The 18,083-nt window shown below is 45.8% G+C and overlaps 1 protein-coding gene across 4 annotated transcripts; it reads right to left on the minus strand.

Annotated features, from left to right (window-relative positions):
• Window positions 1–6,563: 6,563 nt before the first annotated feature.
• On the minus strand, window positions 6,564–16,613 carry CNPY3 (canopy FGF signaling regulator 3). Of its 4 annotated transcripts, XM_079147792.1 has the most exons (7): window positions 16,023–16,549; window positions 10,877–11,000; window positions 10,042–10,099; window positions 9,844–9,966; window positions 8,053–8,175; window positions 7,618–7,735; window positions 6,564–7,297 (listed from the first exon to the last, which is right to left on the minus strand). In XM_079147792.1, the coding sequence occupies exons 1-7, from the start codon at window positions 16,174–16,176 to the stop codon at window positions 7,074–7,076; spliced, it is 924 nt and encodes a 307-aa protein (XP_079003918.1). In that variant the 5' UTR covers window positions 16,177–16,549; the 3' UTR covers window positions 6,564–7,073. The 4 variants fall into 4 exon arrangements, 3 of the variants coding, with proteins under 3 accessions (XP_079003918.1, XP_079003916.1, XP_079003917.1); XM_079147790.1 differs by lacking the exon at window positions 10,042–10,099 and having other exon boundaries at window positions 9,844–9,940; window positions 16,023–16,530; XR_013765164.1 differs by lacking the exons at window positions 6,564–7,297; window positions 7,618–7,735 and having other exon boundaries at window positions 9,844–9,940; window positions 16,023–16,613.
• Between the last annotated feature and the right edge of the window lie 1,470 nt (window positions 16,614–18,083).

Below are 18,083 nucleotides of genomic sequence, written 5' to 3' on the forward strand. Positions count from 1 at the left end.
TCCACAGGTGCCTATAGAGAGAAGTAAGGACTGAAGTGGTAGTGCTTGGTGCCTTTGCTACTTATTATACTACTTATTGTCACTTTATAATTTGCTCATTTGGTCTGGTTAATCTACATCCCCATTTCCTCCCCAGAACAGGTTTCCCAGATTTCTCCCCCAAGGGTAAGACCCCAGACTTAGGTAGATTCCAGGAACTGTTACTGAGCAAAACCCTTGTAAGAAGTGGAGAAAAATCAAATCCATCTGCATTGGTTGTTCCAGCTTCAGGAAAAGTGAGTTAGGGATGAGAAAAAAGGAGTCTCCCCTCCCTTACCTTTTTACTGTCAGAACTGCAGAACTGGAGGAACCCCAAAGATTGTGTAAGCATTCTTAACTTTCAAATTCTGGCATAGAAACAGTCCCAGGTGGATCTGCCCAGGCCCAAACAAAGGAGCCTTGGGCTTACTCACAAAGTCTGAGAACAGGCATTGAAAGACATTGTATTTGGTAATTTCAAGTAAACCCACAGTCATTCTTTTATCAGAATATTCTGGGGAAAATACACTCCACCACCCTTTGACATTTTTTTCAAGTCTCATCCTAAAATAATTATCCTCCCCAGGCAGCATGTTGTGTACCATAGTCCCAGCTACTTCTCAAGCTGAAGCTGGAGGACCATTTGAACCTAGGAGTTGAAGGCCAGCATGGATGACTATTGAGATGCTCATCTCAATAAAAAAGATGTGATCCTAGTGGCTCAGGAGGATAGCAAGTTCAAGGCCAGCCTCGGCAATTTAGCAAGGCCCTACACAACTGAGACAATGTTTCAAAATAAAAAAGGGCTGGAGATGTGGCTCAGTGGTTAAGCACCCCTGGGTTCAATCCCTGGTACCAGAAAAGAAAAAAAGAAAAATGAGAGAAAGAAAAGACAAAGTTAAAAAAGAAGAAAAACAGAATTATCCTCTCTCGGTTGTGGGCAGCATCACAGCATAATATACAACCACCTTACTCTATGGGGTTGGCTGTGTGTTTGGGGTGCGGGGTGCGGTGCTGGGGAAGAAATCCAGAGCCTCTTATATGCTAGGCAAGCACTCTACCACTGATCTATACCCACAGGTCAGAAGATACATTTTTTAAAAAATGTTTTTAGTTATCAATGGACCTTTATTTATATGCGGTGCTAAGAACAGAACCCAGTGTCTCAAACATGCTGGGGAAGCTCTATACAACTGAGCCACAACCCCAGCCCCAAGATACATTTTTTTTTTTTTTTTTTTTTTTGCAGTGCTGGGACTTGAACTGAGGGCTTTGATGCTTGCAAGGCAAGCATTCTACCAACTAAGCTGTCCCCATCCCCCAAGATGCATTCTTTATGTAAATTTGATATGTATTTTACACCCAAAGCCAAAAGGAAGGTAATTATTTGGATTGAAATTGACAAGCTAAAATATTTTTTTGGTGGGGGGCTGAGGATTGAACTCAGGAGCACTCAACCACTGAGCCACATACCCAACCCTATTTTGCATTTTTTTAATTTAGAGAGAACATCTCATTGAGTTGCTTAGCCCCTGGCCATTGCTGAGGCTGGCTTTGAACTTGCAATCCTCTAGTCTCAGCCTCCCAAACTGCTGGAATTATAGGCGTATGCCACTACAACCGGTTTGACAAGTTAAATTTGACTATAAATTGACAACCTAAAACTTAAAAAGAAAATTTGATTATAAGAAGTGAGATTTTGGGCTGGGATTGTAGCTCAGTGGGTAGAGCGCTTGCCTGGCATGTGTGAGGCCCTGGGTTCAATCCTCCGCACCAGAAAGGAAGGAAGGAAGAAAAAGAAAGATCCATTAGTAACAACTAAAAAAAAAGTGAAATTTTAAGGAAAAATCAACCTATTACTATTAATTTTATCATACTAGTTTTTAAAATGAATTTTAAATTATTTATCTACTGCAAGACTAGGAATTGAACATGGGGGTGCTCTACCACTGAGCTACACCCCCAGTCCATTTTACATTTTGAGATAGGGTCTCCCTAAATTGCCCAAGCAAGCCTCAAATTTGCCATTCTCCTGCTTCTGTCTACCAAGTTGCCAGGATTACAGGCTAGCATGTGCCACTGTGCCCCTGGTTTATGTTCTTTGATGGAAACTAGCTAAAATACACACACACATACATATATGCATTATATATATATATATATATTTTAAACCATATGTATATATGGTATTTAGAGGTCAAAGGCCTGGTGTGGTGGTGCTTACCCATAATCCCAGCAATTTGGGAGACTGAAGCAGGAGATCTACAAGTTTAAGACCAGTCTCAGCAACCTAGTGAGACCCAGTCTCAAATAAAAACGGCTGGGGATGTGGCTCAGTGGTAAAGCACTCCTGGGTTAAATTCCCAGTAGCACCCCCTTCAAAATAAAATAGAGGTAAAAAGCCACACTGATACTGATGAAGAAAAATTTCTCTTGGTACTGGGGATTGAATTTTGGGGTGTTTTATGGGCCATGGTAAAACAAATAAACAAAATAAAGGTATTTTGTTCATCTATAACTAGAAATTTTTTTAAATATTTGTTTTTTAAAAGAAACGGATGCAAGCTGGGGTGTAACTCAATGGTGGAGCATTTGCTAGCTTGCATGAGGACCTGGGTTCAATTCCCAGCTCCTCAGAATAACTAAATAACCCCTTTCCTCATGGAAATTACAGCCTCCTTCAAACACTATAAAAATGAGTTAATCATAAAATAATAGCACTGTTATTTGCCACATAGTAAGCACTCAAAACAATGGTGCCTATTACTGTTACTATTCCAGTGAAACTCCTTATCAGAACAAGCCAAACCCTCAGGGGATGTTGAAGAAGAGTTCCCTGTAGTTCTGTCCCCAGAATTAGTATCCAGAATCCTTCCATAAACCAGGTGGGCATGGACCATACATCCATCAAGGAAAATGGGTTTTCTTTCAATATCACACACACAAAAAAGGGCCAGACATGTTAGATGTAGTAGTACATGTTGGTAAACCCAGCCACTCTGGAGTTTGAAGCAGGAAAACTGCAAATTCGAATCCAGCCTGGGCAATTTAGCTAGCCCTGGCTCAACAAATAAAAAGGCCTAGAAGGGGAGGGAAAGGCTGGGTTTTGCAGCTCAGCCGTAGAGCACTTACCTAGCATGTGCAAAGCCCTGGGTTTAATCCCCACTACTGGGGTAGGGGTGGGTGGAGATGCTCTGACGAAGTTTAAGGACCCCTGAGACCTCCTTGTCCAGTTCTGTGACTCTTGTTAGTTTATTTCGTGGTGTTAGAGAATCTAACCTAAGGCAAGTGCTCCACTCCTGAGCAATGCTCCTCACGCCACCTGTGGTTCTTTTAGTCATTTAACTGGAATTGGCCTTGTTTTGTCCATCAGTCTTTGTAGTTCTGGTTAATGGGGTCATTCTGTCAAGTGATCCACTCTGGGGTCTGACAAGTCAAGTTTCTGAAGACAAAACCATGACCCAATGTGACTTTACTGGAGTCCTGCCTCCTCTTAGGACAGGTGAAGTGGGTTCTAGCCAGTCTCATCTTAAGAACTACAAGGGATGTTTGTTAAGGTTTAAGATTGCTAGGTCCCAGGCTGGGGTGTGGCTCAGTGGTAATATGCCCACCTAGCATGTGTGAGGCACTGGTTTTGATCCTCAGCACCACATAAAAATAAATAAATAAAATAAAGGCATTGTGTCCACCTACAACTAAAAAATATATTTTTAAAAAATTGCTAGGAAACAACCTAGCACTGTGATGGGCCCACCTAAATAAGTGTTCCAAGTGATGCACACATCCACGTTGTGCATTTAGGAAATCCTGTTCTCATAGGGTTTTTTTGTTGTTTTTGTTTTTGGTACTGGACATTGAATCCAGGAGTGCTTTACCACTGAGATACAACCCCAGTCAGTCCATTTTTCAATTTTGAGACAGGGTCTCACTAAGTTGCTGTGGCTGGTCTCAAGTTTGCAATCCTCCTGCCTCAGTTGCTGGGACTCCAGGTGTGTGACATTAAACAGAGTTTGATATGAGCACTGAAATCAGGTTAATTTGAGCTCAAGTTAACTGATGGGATGGGAAGGGATGTGAGAAAGTGGGAGGCAATATCCAAATTCAAAGACTTCTGTGGTAGGGAGAGGAAAAGAAACACCTGGTAAACCAGATCCTGTCTTCTGCCTCTTCTAGGTTGGGTTGGCTGGTACAGGCTGGGGGGACAGCAACAACCTGGCCCGTGAGAGGCAGTGAGGGGCTGTCCTGGAGTAGCCATAGGTCAAAGAACAGAGAAATCCCAGTGCTACCTGCCCTCAGGCCTTGGCTTGGATTGGGTCCCTGGGCCAACACCCCAAAAAGAATCACTGACATTCTGGGGACAAATGTAAGCCAGGAACTAAAGTGCTATGGGTTAGTGGCAGAATGAAATTAGAGATTGGTTACCAACACACAGAGAGGGGACTGCAAATAGATTCCTGGCCCAGCATCCCAGCCCCCTACCCTACTCCCAACCATCTCCTATGCTCAGAACAAAATCCAGGGCAGGACATGGTCTTAGCCTGGAATCTCACAGTTCACAATCACTTTAACACAAGGAACATCAGTCCTGGAGATAGAGGTGGAGGCTAGACCACAAAAGTACCATCCTCCAAGGGCCTGTTCCAAGCCTCAACAGGTAGAAGAGGAAAAGCTTCTTTGTTCCACTCTTCACAGCCTTGGGACCCTAACCTGGGAGAGGGGACCCACACTCTCAGGAGCTTTCAGCAGTATATTCCCTCTTACTGCCCGGCCTAGTCCAGGAGTGTGACATGTTGATAGGGGTGCTCACCTGCTGAGGGCACGCTGCCAAGCCATTCCCCATTCTTTCCTTCTAAACAGCAATAGCTGTTTCCTATTTTCCTTTTTGGTGATGCTGGGAGGGTGAATCCAGGGCCGTGTGCACACTTAACATGTAATCTATCACTGAGCTACATCCCCAGCCCTTATTTTTTGAGACAGGGTCTCCCTACATTGCCTAGGCTGATATCAAACTTCCTATCCTCCTGCCTCAGCCTCCCCAGTCTCTGGGATCCTAGAAATGCACCACAATGCCCAGCTCTTTGTTTCCTTTTACAAGAGTCTTGGTGGTGGTGGTGGTGGGTCTAGATAAAAAAAAAAACAACAACCAGTTCCATATGAAGTACACTACCAGTGCCAGGTATTGAGCGAAGGGACCCTGACGAGGACTGTGGAAAGACAAAGGGCTGAAAATCTGAAAACCAGTCTGAGTCTCAGCTATACTGACAGTAGGACCTTTGGCATATCACTTGACCTGAGTCCACTTTCTCTTCTTTGTACAAAATGCGGCTACCATAAGTCACCGCACAAGTGTGATGTAAGCATTAGAACTAAAGCAGTAGAGCTGGGGAGATAGCTCAGTTGGTAGAGTGCTTGCCTTGCAAGCACAAAGCCCTGGGTTTGATCCCCAGCACCGCATTGAAAAAAAAAAAACAAAAACAAACAAACAAACAAAAAAAACTAAAGCAGTAGACAATTACCATTACTACTGCTACCGCCTGCCTGAATCCCTGCCCAGCAGACAACTGGGAGATATACCTGCACCTCCCTCTCCTCTTCTCTAGAGGCCGGCCTTCCTGTTCCTCCTCAGTCCTGGAGGTCATGGTGTAACAAGGTGTTGTTCAGAGACTAGAGTGTCCTCTTGTCTAGATTCCAGATATAACAGTTAGGAAGAGCAAAGTGACAGGTTGGGTGCAGAGGCACACACCTGTAAGTCCAGTGGCTCAGGAAGCTGAGGCAGGAGGACCACAAGTTCAAGGCCAGCCTCAACAACTTAGCAAGGCCCTAAGCAACTTAGTAAGACCCTCTTTCAGATACAAAATAAAAAGGGCTAGGGGGGCTGGGGAGATAGCTCAGTCGGTAGAGTGCTTGTCTTGCAAGCACAAGGCCCTGGGTTCAATCCCCAGGACCCAAATAAATAAATAAATAAATAAATAAAAAGGGCTAGGGATGTGGCTCAGTGGTTAAGCACACCTGGGTTCAATCTCTGGAAAAAAAAAAAAAAAAAAAAAAAAGGACCAAGTGACCAACCGGTCATCAGGGAACAAGGTTCAAGAACAGGCAGGGCCAGATGGAGGTGGGAGGGAGTGTGGGAGCTGGTAAGATAACTAGCAAACACTTTACACAACAGTGGAAAGGTCGGGGGCAGGGAGACAGGAGAGAGGGAGGGAATGAGGGCAGCCAGGTGCCCAGGACACACACGCACAGCTTGAGGTGGGATGGAGTTGGGAGCTGGGAGCTCAGGGAGAACAAAGGCAGCTGCCACTGCTCCATGAGTCAGCTGAAGGACTGCAGGCTGACCCTTACCCCGTGCCCCCACCTACTCCTCAACTCAAAGTAGCCCTGGGTGCTCTCTGCACTTGCTGTTCCCAACAGTTGTCAGGTTCAGCTTTAATAATCAGGGTCGGGGTAGCCACGCTCCCCTCAGCCCCCAAGGCTGGAAGATGAGGGGCAGGATAGAGCAACAAGGGTCCCCAGGGCACCTCTGAGGGCTGAGGAGGACTCAGGAATCAGAAGCAAAAGGCCAAAAGGATTTTACTCTGTGAGCCTCTTCTGTGGAAGGAGAGCTGGGCAGAGTACAAGGTGTCCATAGGAGGTGGGGCGGGGAGGGCGGGAGCTGTGGGGGTTGCAGATTTATTTCCTGTAGGGGCAGAAATGAGAGGAGCAGAGGTGGCTGCACCCTCCTCACAGGCTCTGGAGGGGCGCTAGTCCTGGTGCCCAGTTCTGACACCCGCCCCTCCTGAGTTCACACTGGAGTCCTCGAAGTCCTCAAACCACATGGCCTGCCTGAAGCCCATGTCAGGAGAGGAATTCTTGGCAGAGGGTAAAAGCTGGCACGGGCCAACCAAGGCTGCTTGGAGTTCTTCCTGGGGCTTGTTGTCTTTCCTTGGCAGGAAGAGGGCACAGCTGAGGCAGGAAGACCTGAAGCCAGTAGGAGAGTCATTTTGCCTGCTGGAGTTGTGCCCCAGACTCTTCAGCTTTGAGGTTCGGGGTTTCAGTACAGGAACGCAGGGTGAAGCTCAAAGCTCATCAGGGGGGCTGTGCGGGAGGGGAGATGCTTTCTGGATGCCCTCTTCTTCCTCGGGGCTGGGGTCTCCCTCAAGGCCCCCCAACTCCTTCCTCTGCTTGCTGCTGCTGCTCCTGCTGCCTGAAGCCTTGGCCCTGCTGCTCTTCTTCTTGGACTTTTTCCCTCCCAGGGCAGCTGTGTCCCCCTTCTTGCCAGACCACCGTTCTGCCAGGCAACCTAGGCAGGGAGAAAAGAGACCTTAACAGAGCTACATCAGGACCAGCTTGCTGGGGAGCCACTGGGAAGAGCAACCACATCCGTGCCTGACACCAGCACCCCTGAGGCCTGCCTCTCTGCTCCCTGGGCCCCTCCGCGGGTGCCTCAGTTATCTGTTATTCTGCACTTCACTTCAGCGCCTCTCACTTCGTCACATCTCATCAAGATCCCTGAGGGCAAAGATCACCCATGCTCTCTTCTGCCCTCTCCTGCCCTCCTCCCCAAGGGGGAGCACAGGATACAATCAGCCCCGCGCTGCCTTCACCTCCCCTCCGACTCACTGGTGTCCTTTCCCTTCAGCACATGGTTGGCGCAGAGGAATTCAGTCAGGTCCTCCTCCTGGTGGTTCCTGTACCAATCTTCGATCACCTCTTCAAACTCCTCCACCAGCACATCACACTGTGAATCACAACACTGGGCATTGGCAAAGCTCCATACCTGACTCACTCCTGGGGTACTGGGCTAAGCCCACCATCCACCAGGAGATAAGCAGGTGACTGTGATCTGCCCAAGGAATCTGAAGCATATGCTCTTTTTTTTTTTTTTTTTTTTTTGGCGGGACTGGGGATCGAACTCGGGACCTTGTGCTTGCAAGGCAGGCACTCTACCAGCTGAGCTAACTCCCCAGCCCGAAGCATATGCTCTTGATGGCCTTCCTCAGTGCAGACTCAATCCCCACCTGCCCCACTGGGCACAGCAGGCAGAAGGGCCCGTACCTGCTTCTTGAGGTCAGCGACCTCGGCAGAAGTCTCATTCCACAGCTCATAGGGGATGTCCATCACCACCTTGACCCCTTTGTGTACCAGGTTGTGCAGTGTCTCAAAAGTCTCCGACATGCCCTGGAAGAGGCCACCAGACATGGGAAGTAGAGGCATCTTTGCTACCTCCCACCCTCCTCTCCCTGGTGTCTGAGGGCCTGACTCTGAGAGGTCAAGAGCCTCTAAGGCTTCTAGTCCTCAGTGGCATCTTCCTCTCCACTCTCTCAGGCCGCCTTTCCATCATCCCTGCACACACACACCCTGACCTACCTCCCCATACTTCATCCTTTCAAAGGAACTTAGACTCCTTTTCAGGAAATAAGTTTGCCTTGGCTCTTTCTCTTCAGTGAGCTGGGCCCATTTTCTCCCTATACCCAGACCCACTCTCTGTTCCAGGTTCTTCCTGGCCTGTGTCTTTACTTTGTGGGAAAAGGGCACAGCAGAGGCAGGAAGGACACTTTATTCTGTAAAAGCTATCTCTGCCAGCTACCCTGGCCTTATCCCAAAACAACATACTACCTGGTTCCTCCATCTTCCTAGATACAATTTATACAAATACAACATACAGGAGCTGGGGAGGAGCTCAGTAGTATATCAATTGCTTAGCATATGTGAGGCCCTGGGTTTAATCCTGATCACCAAAAACAAAACAAAAAAGTATACAAATATATCCTTTCCTTCATTCTTGCTTCTCACACAAGTAGTAGTGATATATATATATAGTAGTATGTATATCATATACAATTTTGTGCCTTGCTTTTTTTTCCACTTAATAATATACCTTGAAGATCAGTTTAATTCAATTCATAAACAGTTGCCTCATTCTTTGTCTTACAGCTGCCTCACAGTCCACTGAATGACCAACACAATGCATGTAACCCGTTCCCTAGTATAGACAGATTGTTTCTAATTGTTTGCTATAGAAAATAATCTTAAACATTTTTATTAAATCAAACATGGATTTATTAAACTCACATAAATTTTATTTTTATGTCTTTTTTTGTAGTGCTGCGGATAAAACCCAGGGGCCTCATGTATGCTGGCAAACACTCGCCTACTGAGCCACATCCCCAGCCCTCATATAAATTTTAAATACAAAACTTAAGACAAATGCTGCTTGAGACCATACCCTTAGGTGTCCCAGGGGTTTACCTCCTTTACTAGAAGGAAATTTAGGGGGCAAATGTGGGCAGTAACAATCTTCCCACATGCCAGGAACTGAAGATGTAGAGAAAAAGAAATAAGGGCCTTGTTTTAAGCAGTGTCTTCCCCAGAGACAGAAGCATCATGCACAGCAAGTGAATTAAATGTAACACAAGCACACTTGAAGGTGTCTAGAGAGGCCTACCATGGGGGTACAGATGAAGGACTGGGCAATCACTGTCCCCAAGTGTCTTCTAACATCTTCACTACTAACCACTTGTGCACATCCTAGACCTTGCTTAGTCCTCTTTGCTCAAGTGTTTTAGACCTCCATAGGAGTTGTCAGCCTGGTGCATTTCTGCCTATGTCCATGACTGAGGCAGGACCCTGATGCACAGGTCTAGGTCATCATGAATGTGTCTAATGCCACAGAAAAAGTCAGGCCACTCAGGAGAGGAGTGCAAATGGCAATCCAAGAGTAGGAACAGGCAACAAGGGAGGCCTCTCCCAAGATACGATCTGCAAATCGCCCTCATACTAGTGGATGTACTTAGATACAACACAGGCCTGGCCCCCGAGGGGATGAAGGACAAGCACAAAGTCAACCTTGGCAAATCGGTTACTGCCGGTCCTCTCCTTGTGCAGGCTGTAGTCCAGAAGCCTCTTGCAAATGGTCTCAGTGACTTCAATTAACCGTAAGTCCCTGCCAAGACAGCAGTACCAGAGGAACTAAGTTCTCCTCCCAGCCCCAGTGGTTAGTGGTCCGTCCCTCCAGCCCAGTTGCCCAACACCTGAGCATCTCACCAAAGGGAAGTCAGAGCTGGAAAGAAGATAGTTCATCTGGTATGGGGGTTCTGAAATGCTGGAACACAGACCAGAGAGACAACATTTTAACAGCTCTAAGAGAGAACTTTCTTTCTTTCCATTCTTTTTTTCACTTTTTTGCAGTACTGGGAATCTAACCCAGGGCCTCACACATGCAAGGCAAGTGTTCTACCACTTCAATTTTTTTTTTTTAAATAAAGCCAAATTTATCAAATTTTGATGTTAAAATACCATTTCATTTTGAAAGAATGATCATACTTAACAGAAATTGTTTTTCTTATTTAATATTTATACCTGGCAAAATAAAAAGCTGGTAATTCTATGTTACCACTTCTTTCTTATTCATTCATCTATCTTTTTGTGTGGTGCTGGGGATTGAACCCAGGGCCTTGCACATGCTAGGCAAGTACTCTACCACTAAACTACATCCCCGGCCCTATTTGGTTTTTTGGTTTTTGTTTTTTTTTGTTTTTTTTGAGACAAGTCCCAAGTCTCTGGGATTACAGGCATGTACCACCACACCAGTTTCAACTTTTTTTATAAAATACACTGGTCCATGAAATCCTGGTCTCTGGGAATCACTAATATAGTACCATCAGTCTTGCTTTTACAGATGAGGAATCTGAGTCCCAGAGAAGTAAAGAAATTTATAAAGGTCACCCAATTAGTTGGAAATAGAATCAGTGGGCAAACTTGGGTCTCAGAGCTGACTCCCTTGTGGTGGGTTTGCCTAGCTGGAAGGGAAAAGGGAATGCCAAACCCTCAACCCCCCAGGAACAAAGCAGGCAAGGCCACTGAGTCCCCATGCACTTACGACTTGGTATATTTGACTCCAGAGGCCTTCCGGTCCAGAATGCCATAGCCCGTGTCAATGACCTCCTTGGTCTTGCCGGTTTCCTCAAAGGCTGACTTCAACTCCACAGCAACATATTTACACACTGGGGGAGGGAGATGCATTACAGTCCACTGAGTGCACAGGAGCCTCCAACCAGAGGCAACTTCCAGCAAGCTCCCAACAAAACAAGTTAAGGTGGGTGTCCCTTCCTAGCATGAGCTAAGTCAATACTCAGGGCAAGAAAGGAGTTAGTACCAGACACCAAATGGGGTTCACTATGTGAAAATGGCTCCAAGATCTACTGTCCCATGTACACTCTTGGTCTGAATTCTCCTGACAACATTTCTATCATGCCCTTCACACTATCCTCAGCCTATCTTTCACATTCAAAAATGTTACACATAAACTAGTACAGTGCCACATGCCCATAATCTCAGCTACTCAGGAGGCTGAAGCAGAAGGATCTCAAGTTCAAGGACAACCTGGGCCACTTAGCAACACCCTATCTCCAAATAAGAAATAAAAAGAACTGGGAAAGTGATACATTGGTAGAGTGTCCCTGGGTTAAATCACCAATACAGCAAAATAAATAAATAAGAGCCAAGCACGTGGATTGGGGATATAGCTCAGTTGGTAGAGTGCTTGCCTCGCATGTACAAGGCCCTGGGTTCAATCCCCAGCATCGCCAAAAAAAAAAAAAAAAAAAAAAAAAAAAAAAAACGCAAAGCATACTGGCACACAACTGTAATCCCAGATATTATGGAATGTGGGGCAAAAGAATTGCAAGTTCAAGCCCAGCTCCATTAATTTAGCAAGACCCTGTCTCAAAATAAAATAAAAAGGGCTGCAGATATAGATCAGCAGTAAAGCACTCCTGGGCTCAATCCCCACAACCAAAAACAAGAACCAAAACATACATACAGAAAAGTTGAAAGAGTGCAATGAATAACAATATCCTTCTACTTGTATTCAAGTGATTTGTCATAATCCCTCTCCAATATCTAATATATATCCTTTTTTTTAATCAATGAACCTTTACTTTATTTATTTAGAGGTTGTGCTAAGAATCAAACCCAGTACTTATCTTAATGATATATACATTGATGCTGGGCATGTTGGCACACGACTGTAATCCCAGCGGATCAAGAGGCTGAGACAGGAGGATCGAAAGTTCAAAGCAATTTAGTGAGGCCGTAAGCAACTCAACAAGACTCTGTCTCTAAATAAATATTAAAGTGAAGTGAGAGGCTGAGGACAGTGTGAAGGCTCAGTGGTTGAGTGCCCCTGAGTTCAATCCCCAGTACCACCCCACGGTTTTTGCTAACCCAATTTGAAAGTAAATTGCCAGTATGAACTTTCACCCCTAAATATGTTATCATATATCTCCCAAGAACAAGGACTTTCTATGTAACCATGAAACAATTATGATACTTGGAAAATAAACAATAATTCTGACATCATCTAGCAGTCCATATTGAAATTTTCCTAATTGTCCCTAAAATATCTTTCATGGTTGTTTTATTACTTGATTTCATATATGTTCCAACAACAGCTTTCTATTCCTGCCAAGTTAATTTGTTTCATCTCCTCCAGAGCAGACTTATTCCTACTGTTTTCATACACTTATTTTCTCATTTCCTCTCATTCTTCCTCAGTTATTAAGTAACTCCTATTGTCAGATACTACTTGAGAAACATTGATGAAAACAAGGTCCCTCCTTTCCTCCAGATACTCAGTGTAAAGGAGCAAAAGTATAAATAATTACCACTGTATAAGGAATGCTACCCATAGGGTGTGAAGTGCCCGAGGTCCTAGAAAAATGTCCATTCTGTGTCCATTCTCGTACATCACATTAAAACCTCCCATCCAGGAAACCTTCTGGACTAATATCTTTTTTTTTGCGGGGGGGGGGGGGGGGGGGAGGGTGCGCAGGTGGTGGGATTGAACCCTGAGTCTCACACTTGCTAGGCAAATGCTACAATGAGCTACATTCCAGCACCCCATTTGTTATGGTTTGGATATGTGGTGTCCCCCAAAAGCTCATCCGTGAGACAATACAAGACTGTTCAGCAGGGCACACTGGCACATGCCTGTAATCCCAGAAGCTTGAAAGACTGAGGCAGGAGGATTATGACTTCAAAGCCAGCCTCAGCAATTTAGTGAGGTCCTAAGCAACTCTAAATAAAATATAAAAAAGGGCTGGGCATGTGGCTTAGTGGTAAAGTGCTCCTGGTTCAATCCCTGATTAAAAAAAAAAAAAAAATGTTCAAAGGGGAAATGATTAGGTTAGCCAATCAATGGCTTAATCCATTGATGACATGGATTAACTGGATGGTAACTGCAAGCAGGTAGGGTGTGGCTGAAGGTAGGTCACTGGGGGTGTGCCTTTGGGGTCCTGGTGAACACAGTTCTTTTTCTGCTTCCTGATTGCCATGTTCTCAGCTGCTTTCTTCCTCCCCACCCTTCCACTATGATGGTTTGCCTCACCTTGGGCCCAGAGTTGGCCGTCTTTGGACTGTGAGACCTCTGAATGATGAGCCACAAATAAACATTTCCTCCTCTGCACTGTTATTGTCAGGTCTTCTGGTCACAGCAACAAAAATGTTGACTAAAACACCATCTGCTCTTGGTTTCATTCTGGGCCTTTGCAGAATTCATGCTCTCCCTAAAGGACTCAGTCATCTCAAGAGTCTCTCCAGCTAGACTACAAGGGTCCCTAAAGTGGGCATCATGTATTGGGATTTTTTTTTTTTTTTTTTTTTTTATATTGCTTTAGTCTGAGCCTTTGTGCATGTTGGATACTTGATTAAATATTGCTAATAGAGCCAGTGTATGTGGCCTAGCAGCTTCTGATGTCTCTGAATGGAATAGTCTGCAGGCTAACTGCATCATGCACTGTTGTAACACTGATTACAGAGTTTGGTTGAAAACCAATTTACCACAAAAGTAAATACATCCCCTGAAGGCTTGCTTGATGAAATTTTATAACAAATACATTAATTGATGGCTTGGAGAACTTGGAACACACAAAAGTTCCAAATTATAAGCTGGTGATCTCAGAGTCTACAATACACTGAAGTTGTCTCACCCCATTGGCTTTCCATCCAGCACCACCAGCTCCTTCCCCTCTTCTGTCCTATTCAAGCTCATCATTTTTCTGGCTCCTCTGCCCTCTTCTCCCATGCCCTCAACATGTAGTATTCCAGGTGAGGAAATATGGGAGGTTTGGAACATCCTTTCTCTCTTATACCCATCAACCACAACCTTGCTCCCCAACTCTTCCAAACATTACCTCTTCAATACCGCCTCTGAGATCCCTACCAGAATCAGACCTGGAGGAAACTCATGGCACAAACTGCAGACCCTCACAGACATCCACCCACTCTTTTTCTGGGCAGATTCTCTTTTCCTCTGTGCGGGGGCCTGTTCCACTCAGGTTACTGAGCCTGAAGGCAAGCTTTATGGGCCAGACACAATCAGCAGTTAATAACAAAGGTGCAATAATAATAAATATAAATAAATACAATATTAAAAGGAACCTAAGGATTGGCGTTTGCCAAGCCATTCTGTGACTGAATAGTCCTTGTAAATTAATCTTCATCAGTTACAAAATGAGGTTAGTATATTCAGAATGATCTCTAAGATCCTTGCCAGCTCTATGCTTCAAGTCTGTGAATGCCTGCTAGGGGAAAGAATGTGAGCTTCTCAGGCTATGAGAATTATAAAAGAAAACAGTAAGAGTTCTTTGGTATCAGAATAAGATCGAAAACAAAGAAAAAAGGAAGTGAAACATCCAAAGGATATGAGTTAGAACTAGAGGAAGAGTGGAAGGAAAGCATCTTGGCACAGGCTAGATCCATACTGTGTGCCCTATCCATGAGGTGAGGTCAGTCATCTCTGGGGCATATCTATCTTTTTATTTTATTTTATTTTATTTTGGTGGTAATGGGGATTGAACCCAAGATCACTTTACCACTGAGCTACACCTCCAGCTCTCTTTTAATATTGAGAGAGGATCTTGCTATGCTACCCAAGCTAGCATCAAACTCACCATCCTCCTGCCTTATCCTCTCAGGTAGCTGGGATTACAAGCTTGCGGGCAGCATGCCTGGCTTTTAGTATCTCATTTTCAATCCCTCAAATGGAAGGATTATGTGTCCCAAATCACCCACCCCCACTTTCCAGTACTTAGAAAACATCTGGCCTAGAACAAGCTTTGAATTCAGAGGAAATGAATTTATAGCCAACTTTCTGGGGGGCCTGTGTTAGGGTGTGGGAAGACAGAGTGACTATTAAGTTCAAAAAAGGGAAGAAAAAAAGATAGGCCCTTCATAGTTTTGCAACCCTGCCCAGCTCTCTCTCTCTCAAGTTCCTGCCTCCACCATTGTCTTGGGGTCTCACTTCATATTTGTAAAATCTTTCTCCCTCACTAAATTCCCCCAAGCTCTATGCTTGCCCTAAAGTGACCTCTTATGCCTCAGATCCTCTTTCCTGCACATGCACTCATAGCCCTTTCATTTAATCATATATATCCCAGAAACAATTTATTGGGTACTTAGTACCCATCTGTATGAATAAACATTTGAGACAAGGGACAGGGACTGCTAGTGCAACAGACGACTACAGAGATTAGGTTGCAGTGTCGGTCCGCACAAAGTGGAGCGTATCAGATTCTTCTTCACCCAAGATGAGTCATATGGACCTTTTCAGTTCCTCAAACTCGTCCTTTGCTTCCCAGTCTGCAGGCCTCTGCATCTGCGGTTTCCTCTAAGTGGGCCCCTTTCCTTTCACTTCTCTTCACCTAGCCAAATCCTAATTACTCTGCAGACTTCCTATAAGACTTCCCCGACCCCTCTACATACAGCCTTCCCTACACCCCCACACCTTCAGGCTAGATTAACTGCTCCTCGCCGGCCCCCAAAATCCTGTACTTTCCCATCACGGAACCTCTAGTCCACCCCGACGTCCCAGTGACCAACACAGTGTCAAGCACACGGAAGATGCAACGAACGCTGAGACCTCGCTCTACAGCCCGGGACCTCGCAACCACCTACCCGACTCTGAAAGCCCCGCCCCCGAGCCCGCCCCTCCGGCAGGATACACCCCGCGGGCCCCGCCCCCTCACCTTCGCATTTGCTGGGCAGTCGAACCCAGTCGGTCTCCTCGGCGCTGGCCTGCCTCGGGCCCAGTTCCGGGGCGGGTAGTTGCAGCAGCAGCAGCAGCAGCAACAAGGGGAGAAGCAGAAGACAGCGGGGCGCGGGTTCAGGCAACGACTCCATGTCCCAGCCGGACCCGACCCGAGCGGACCGGGCGGCGCTTCCTCTAACGGCGCGCGCTCAGCACCTTCCCTGAGCCGCTTCCGGGACTGCACACGTGCCTCAGCGTAACCACGGCAACAGCGAGCCCCCGACCGCCCCCTCCTCCCGCGGCCTCAGCCTGCCTTCTAAGCGTACGAAGGCCCGCGGACAACCCAGCCAATGGGCTTTCTCGGTGTTTGCCTTTTAACGAATGGGAAGACTTTCTTTTTTGGCCTCCGCCAATAAGAGATAGGATGGTGGCCTCAGCGACCTATGGCGACATCTTTTCCCACCCGCCAACAGAAGCTCGGGGAGAGGCTGGAGGACTTGGACCCTGGGAGTAGAACCCCTGGTCTGACCCTGAGTGGGCTAGGTTCGGACTCTTTGGTCCTGGGAGATGTGAGGAGGACTTTTTTCCTGGTCTTCTCCGCCTCTTTAAACGTCACTTCCCTCCTGGGGTCATAAAGCTGCAAACCCTTACTGAGCACCTGCTTTTTTTTTTTTTTTTTGTTAGTGTATTATAGTTATACATACTATTGGGGTTCATCTGACATAATAATACATGAATGGTATATAACCTGCTCCATTTCGGTCCCCAGTACTTCTCCCCTACCCCAGCACCTGCATTCAAATTTCGTTAGTGTAGTAGATCATCCTAGTAGGCACATAGGGTGAGAGAAGGACGACACAATCTCCAGCCCAGTAACCCTGTATTTGTCCTAGTGAAAACTATAATAAATAACTTCCTCTCTGAACTGCAGTTTCTATTTGTATTATGACCAAGTGATCCACCTGCTGTGTGAGACTTGCCTATTTTGGGAAAGCTCAAATCATTTAATGGAATTAAAGCTTATGTAGCAGATGGCAAACGTTCAGGAATTTTTTATTCAGTATGTAATCTCAGTTCCCTTTACTGTCCTATTATTTATTTCTTTAGGTTTGAGCTCCCAGAGGCAGAAAGTTGATGAGCAAACGCATGTCCCTTCTACCTCCCAGCAACAACAGGGCACCTGGCACAAGGAGATACTCGGTAAGACCCCCTCTCTGCCTTGTCATTAAGAAGAGGACTTATCGGGCAGCTCAGTGGCATAAGCCTGTAATCTCAGCAACTTGGGAAGCTGAGGCAGGAGAATCACGAGTTGAAAGCCAGCCCCAGCAACTTAGAAAGGCCCTAAGCAACTCAGTGAGACTGTATCTAAACCAAATATAAAAAAGGACTGGGGATGTGGTTCAGTGGTTAAGCACTCCTGGGGTCAATCCCCGGTACCAAAAAAAAAAAAAAAAAAAAAAAAAGGACTCTTTGGGTCCTTGGGGTTGCTTCAGTGTCCTACAGTGTCCTGTGAATACACAGACACCAATCCTGTTTCTCTGGGAAATTGTCTGCAAGTCGCATTTTAAAAAAATTTTTTTTAGTTGTCAATGGACCTTTATTTTATTTTATTTATATGTGGTGCTGAGACTCGAACCCAGCGCCTCACACATGCTAGGCAAGTGCTCTATCACTGAGGTACAACCCTAGCCCCTGCAAGTTGTATTTTTGCCCATTAAATCCTTTTTGCTACTTTATGCTATTTTTGCTACTTTATGAAGATTTCAAAGGACTGAGGCCCAAGCCCTTGACTTGTCATTTTCTGGCCTTAGCTTCTTGCTTAAAACAACTGTGTTGATGACAAGGCATTTTGAATAGGCGGGGCTGTGGCATGTGGAATTCCAGAGTACAGGATCAGGTCATCCTCCTAAAATTCTCCATCTTCTCTAGACTTGATAAGACTTTGAGAGGTTCAGAGGCCAGCCATGGGCCTTGGTTTTATTAGGCCCAGAAACCCTCCTGGGAGATAGTAAGCCAGCCACAGTGGGAATTGACAGGCTGGGCAGGGCAGGATTGGGAA

This window comes from Sciurus vulgaris, assembly GCF_902686455.1.
Source record: "Sciurus vulgaris genome assembly, chromosome: 7".
Lineage (NCBI taxonomy): Eukaryota > Metazoa > Chordata > Mammalia > Rodentia > Sciuridae > Sciurus > Sciurus vulgaris.